Genomic DNA, 6,515 nt, shown 5'->3' on the forward strand with positions numbered 1-6,515 from the left:
TTGCCGGTACAGCGGATTGCTCAGGAAATGACATATATTAAAAGTGATGATGTGAAAACAATATCACCACATTGTATAGTTTCTATGGGCATCTATAGTTTCATTCCAGTAAGATCCACTATGAACAATGCTGGGGCATACAGGTTATAATCGCATGTAAAGTCAAGTAGTAATTTTGGGACTTTATTTGCTAACCAATATCTCATTAAATATTCATGCACCCAAGAATCACTCAAGCCAAACTAAACGGACATTTTATATGTATGATATGTACAAGTATAATCGGGTGCCAATAAGTATGTATATGTTATGCAATCGCCGGCAAAGAAAGTTACCGACAAGGACACCAACAAGGGACCCTCTGCCACTTTTATCTCAGGAAAGATAAACACTGATATTTTATTTGTTTGTAGAAAAATATTTATTGCAATAAAGGATTAAATTTGGTAAACGAAATGACACAATACAATTCAAAAGAAAAAATGGCGACGCTAACACATTGAAGGTGTGCAACAAAACTGAAGTATTCATTCAAGTTGTAACTACACAGGTATGCGTAGCCACTAATATTAAATAAAATATATAATAATAAAAATAACAATGAACTAATTGCTAAAAGTAAACTCTGTAAAATTCCCTGAGTGGTAAGCATATACCAAATATAACAATATACACGTTGTGATATAAGTGACTTTGAAAGGTCACACATCCGGGTACTTTCTGACAGCATTGTTGGCTTATTACATTATACATTATAACACTTTTTTTTCAAATATTATAAATGAGTTTTTTTTGTCATGTTTAACTGTTTTTGAACTTCTATGATATCTGCTTGTATTTGTTGGGGAATTAATTTAGAAATTCTCATTGATATCGAATTTGTGACCCACAAAAAGTACCAGGATGTGTGACCTTTTTGAGGTCATGCATATGATCTATAACCATGCCTATTGCTTCAAAGATTTAGATAAATATGATGAATTTAAATTCAAATGTACTGTTGCACTGATAATGTAATTACATAAAACACCAAAAATGGCAAAGCCAATAAAATGTGTAATCGTGTCTGCAATACTTAATACTGTTGTTGACGTTGGTCCAATAAACAAGCCAGTTATGTCACCATTAACCTCAATTTCACTGGGCGGATACTTTCAAATATTTGTTTTACAATATTTGCCTAATATGCTAAGAAAATGAATATTTGTTCAGAGTGGTGTTCCACTGAACTCGGGTTTTTACGCGACGCTACCTAAAAATAACGCACTTTTGAAATCGAACTTTAAAGAGTCACTATCCCCTGTTCAATGTACATTGCATGCATGCGTGCGTTGTGTACGTCGCATCGGATGCATTTCGATCACGACTATGACGTTTTAAAGCAGGAAATTGTATGAAATGTAGCAAAATACGAATAACTAGTAATTTAATCCAATAAAATAATGAATCATAACTATTCTTTATATTAATTTATTTGGCACATAAATATTCACTTGCCCAATACCACGTAACTTTGTAGAGTTCACGGGCAGAAAATCACAAAACGGCAAGTAATCGACGTAAATACTGTTTTTCGCAATTCCTTATGGAGAAATCTTCCATGGCCTTTATGTATTTTATATAATTCAGCGTCTTTGTGTTAAATACAGCGCAAAAAATTGGTCCACCTGACGATACAGTCACTTGTTGTTTGCGTTGATCGAATGTGCGGCAAGTCTGATTATCATGGGCGAAAACCGCGCATGATTTAAGTCTTCTCGTGGCTTTGTAGACAACCCCCGACAGTGAATTGTTACATAATAATTATTATTGTCATTCGTTTCTCCCCGATGCATACCAAGAGCAGATCTTGTTTGGCGAATCAGGTGTCTACAAATATACATGATTTCTTCAGTTTCTTAGTTCCAATGCCCACACATGTTGTGGCCAGCCCGTCCGACCTCTTAAACGCTTATCGCAATTATGGTTGCTGGTCACACGAGAATCCTTGAAAAAAAGAAATAAAAAAATACGTTTCAATATTTATATGGCGATGACCCACACAACGCCACATACAACCGTAAAGCAGCGTGACAGACAGTAGTCACACAGCACGCGCTCGAATTTCGTATAGGGGTAACAATTACCCAAATTTTCAAAAGTGTTTCATAATTATCGATTTGGACACATTTTTTTTGTTTTGTGAATAACAACAGCATAAAAATAAAACCAATTGCATCATATGGTCATTTGATTTAACGGCAGTTAACTTAATAACTAAATAGTCGCATTTGAGTTTGGTGAAAATTCTGTGTAGGGCAAGTAGCTAATGCGAATAAAATAAAACAAATAAAGTTGTCATGGAATCCACAAACTCTAATCCATGTGCGCTTGTTGGGATTACTCGTACTCTATAATCTGTGATAGCCACATTGCAGAGCGCGTTGTATTCATCGCATTGGTCTCACGACGTTGCTGTTCTAATTACGTGTCTACCTGGCATATTATAAAGTTTATAATCACCAAATCAATACTTTTAATAAAACACAATTTTATCAGTGAAATACCGTAGAACGGCTCAGTATCTCGTATATGTCAGTTCATCAAGTGAACTTGAGAAGAGACCACTTCATTACGGTGCCTCGTCTCATATATGTTAAGTTCAGAGATCAGTCGAGGATTGGGCACAATGATTGGCACATTTAGTGAGATGATTGGCAATTAGTGTCCAACAATAAGACGCATTCTTATCTCACTTCGTGTCGTAAAAATCATTAAAGTGAAATTGATCCGGCGTTCACTGAACTTTTTAAAGTATAGCATGCGGTCATCGGGTTCTTGTGATAGCGTTATCAGCAGATAAGAAATATACCATATATCTGCACAGTGGAAATTTGACAGTGTGCGACTACTGACCGCCTCGCCGGAACCTACTGCTTCTGTCTGAAATTCCATAGCAAGTACATTTTGTTTTGAACTTGTTTAATTTAACTTTAGCAGTAATTGCTTAAATCGGTGTGTTTTCATATGAAACATGCACTATTACCTATACCAAAAACGAGTATCAACGAATGAATATAATTTTTTTTCGGTGACAATATTCGGGAATATTATTGTGAAACAGCGAAAATAAGGAAATGTTATTGAATATGATATAAAATGCTTTCAAATAAGATTCATGATAAGAAACAAGTCATTTAATGTTCTGGTTTCACCTGAACACCGTTTAAAACACCGTTTAGTAGAGTACAAAACAAATCGACATCAGAAGGCGCGTTACCGTGACGCACTCATTCAACGGGAGATACTAGTGATAACTTAAAATCTTTAACAAAATTAACAGTCTTTCCGAACTTTCTCATGGACTTTGGTGGGGTAGTCTGATTACCAGTTGGAAAAGAGTCCGATGACGGTCGGGCGTTGATTACGCTAAAATTGACGGCACCGATGGTTCTGTCACAGTCCCCACCGGAGCAAGCTGGTTCACAGTAGGCAAATACCTCGACGGGAGCAATCCACAGTGGATGTAATGGTATTGACCATTACTGGTAGAAAACGGTTCAGCAACGTGACACTACCAGAGAATGGGGTAGATTAAATTCTAACAATATTTCACAGAAACTTGAAATATTTGCATTATATTATATTAAGAACTTCGTTCTATTATTCAGAAGAACTTCGTTAGAGTCTTAGAGCTAGTCGGGAGTGGTTTAGTCGATGCACGGGGGAAAAGTCATGGTGTTAAAGAAAAAAATATTAATGATTCTTCTATTCCACTAGTTTGGATAGTTAGTGACTTTTTACCACGACTTTTTTTGTCGTGACTATTTTTCTAGCATGACTTGCTTTTTTCCAGTGTGACTTTTCTTCTGTGACTTTTTCCTATATTCGTTTAATCGCAGTAGACGCGGGACTCCATCGTGCATGACAACTGATCGTATTTGTATAATTTAGACACAGGCGTGGAAGCATCGTTTTCTATACCGACGGCAAATCGTTTTCTTCGATTTACAACTAAAGACCCACAAAACTCACAGTACATGCATCTTAACCTCGGATCACCTCTGCGGCTGAACTGAGCTTTAACCGACGACATTTACAGAGCACTTAACCGTTGGGCTGACCACGATGACGTATTAAGATTTGAACATGTTCGGCCAAGAGTTAAGAACGATTTGCAAGGTGAAACAGCAACATTGACAAATAATTTCCTGGTCCACACTAAACTTCCATGTTTCTGGGTGCTGGTTTTCGGGAAAACCGTTTTTTTTTTCGACGATTTTAAATAAACATCCAACATACGACATACCAACAATGGGTTAGTATGTCGGCACGATTAAATGTATGAATATCGATTTGCCTAAATGGTACACAAAACGCCCAGTCAGGAGATTGTAGTAAGTCCAGTAGACCTTGACAATTCGAACTGTCAGCAAATTAATTTACAAAAAGTTTACGTGTTTAGTGGTAAAAATCGCATAACTTTGTCCTGAGCTATTTTTTTTAAAATTTCTAAGTAATTTATTTGCGAAAATCAACTTCAATTTTAAGGGAGTAAAACTAGAAGACGCACAGGTGCGTTTTAAAATGTTTTTGTTTTTTGTTTACTTATTTGTTACTGAGTAATTGGTGAAAATGATGGTACAACAAATGGCAAAGAAAACATGTTTTAGTTTGTATTCTGTGGTGGCATGATTTCACAGTACGGACACAAAATCTGCCACCTCCGTTGAATATTGCCATTAGTTCACGGATAGTAGTAGAAAACGCGTGTATATTATTGGTGTGTATTTATTTAGTGTGCGCTTCCTGGCAGTGAGCGTACAGAATGTCATTGTCAAGTTTACCACAGACAACTAGTGTGATGAATGGTCGCCTGACGGACACACAACAGATTAATCCATCAAGTCCAAGTACAGGAATATCCTCTATCAACAAATAATTGGTAATTGTAGGAAGCATGTTAAGAAACCGTGTTTTTCTTGCTGACATGCGCTCACATTACTGTTAAAGTGTACGATTTGCATTGAGCACCATCGCTTCAGCGGCAGCTCCACCGTGGCAGAACGAGCAATTGAAGAAGCACTCGAGTGCGGCTCGAAAGTGGTGAACTGCATGCCGCTCTATAGAATACAAGTAGCAACGTAAATACACTCGAATTAGTCGTTTTAAATATTAAATATTTGTCTACGCGGTTACAAAAATTGTAAATCCATGAACCGGAGAGGACTGGGATAAATTGGGCCGCGACAATTGATGCGTTCTATCAGTGGAACCTCAACAACAATGGCAAAACTGATCCATGTCACATATAAATAAGTATGTAGTAATATACTGAGCGTGTATACAAATAATGTTTTCATTTCTTAGCAACAACTTAATTAAATCGTGAAAAAATGCGTTAAAACAGGGTTGGATTTTGTTGGGCATTGGTTCTAGAATTCTTTTTGTAGCGTGAAAGTATGGTACAGAAATGTAGAATGGGAACAAGTACGGTTGCTGTTTTAAAGCGTTTGGGTCTCGGGACACAGATGGAAGATATTCTTAAATATTTACCGGTTCGCTGTGGCGTCTCTTTGGGTCCAGTCTTCTGATATCTGCTTGAAACTCACTCGGAGAAAGATTATGTGCGTCTTCCCTGCCTAGCAAGTCCATTAAGTACGAGATGTAACTGGTGGCCAGTCTCAGTGTTTTGATTTTAGACAGTTTTGTATCGGTGGGTACATTCGGGATGCAGTCTCTGAGATCGGCGAACGCGCTGTTGATGCTCTGGGTACGCCGTCTTTCCTTCTTGTTGGCGCTGCACCGCCGCTTCACGGGTCGTACCTTGGGTAGATACGCACCGGCACCCATCGAAAAGTCGTGTTCGTAAGAGTTATTGGGCGGGCTGCACTGCATGGAGTAATCGGTGGGGGACAACTCACCGCCGTTCAGGATCCAATTTTGATAATATGGCCCGTCGTGGTCTTCAAGATGGTACGACTGAGCGGTGGCTGAATGAATTCCGTTGTGGTGATAAGCACAATCGCTTGACATCGACAATGCTACGGGGTGTGGGCCGCTATATCCGCTAACTAGACTCATGCTGTATATCGATGTGATGAACGCAACCCCCGGCCAAAACAAATGACAGTAGCGATGTTTTAGAACCGTGACCGGTGACAATGAGGAACAACGATGCGACGATATTGTCAGAATCAACACTTTGTATAAATAGTAACTGATGACTATCTCGGCCCGAGCTGTTCTCTAATCGTTGCAAAGAAACAGTGATTTGCGTACTTTCGGTGAATTTACGAGATAGCTGACACTTACAGAAAAAACACTAAGTTGAGGTCTGTCAACGTAAGTATACAAAACTCAACAATGTAGTGCAAACACCAGTAATGTCATTAACTCCAACCAACCTCCTTTCTTTTATATCTTTACGACTCTATTTGGAACCGACCATTATTTTCACGGGGAGTAATGACTGAACAGGTGGCGACACCCTCCGTCGGTATTGTTTATTGGCAGAGATACGTATGCAAATGAGT

The 6,515-nt window shown here is 38.2% G+C and overlaps 1 protein-coding gene across 1 annotated transcript; it reads right to left on the reverse strand.

Moving 5' to 3' along the window:
- Nucleotides 1-397: 397 nt before the first annotated feature.
- On the reverse strand, nucleotides 398-6,208 carry LOC100378860 (heart- and neural crest derivatives-expressed protein 2). Its single transcript, XM_006814916.3, has 2 exons — nucleotides 5,536-6,208; nucleotides 398-1,986 (listed from the first exon to the last, which is right to left on the reverse strand). Exons 1-2 carry the CDS (start codon nucleotides 6,061-6,063, stop codon nucleotides 1,891-1,893), a joined length of 624 nt encoding a protein of 207 aa, XP_006814979.1. The 5' UTR covers nucleotides 6,064-6,208; the 3' UTR covers nucleotides 398-1,890.
- Nucleotides 6,209-6,515: the final 307 nt, after the last annotated feature.

This window comes from Saccoglossus kowalevskii, chromosome 4 (genome assembly GCF_978046115.1).
Source record: "Saccoglossus kowalevskii chromosome 4, keSacKowa6.1, whole genome shotgun sequence".
Taxonomy (NCBI): Eukaryota; Metazoa; Hemichordata; class Enteropneusta; family Harrimaniidae; genus Saccoglossus; species Saccoglossus kowalevskii.

Coding starts and splice junctions, on each gene's coding strand:
- LOC100378860 (XM_006814916.3), bottom strand. CDS start 6,063: ATGAGTCTAGTTAGCGGATATAGCGGCCCACACCCCGTAGCATTGTCG. Junction 1,987..5,535: donor AGAGACGCCACAGCGAACCG/GTAAATATTTAA, acceptor CTTTTTTTCAAG/GATTCTCGTGTGACCAGCAA.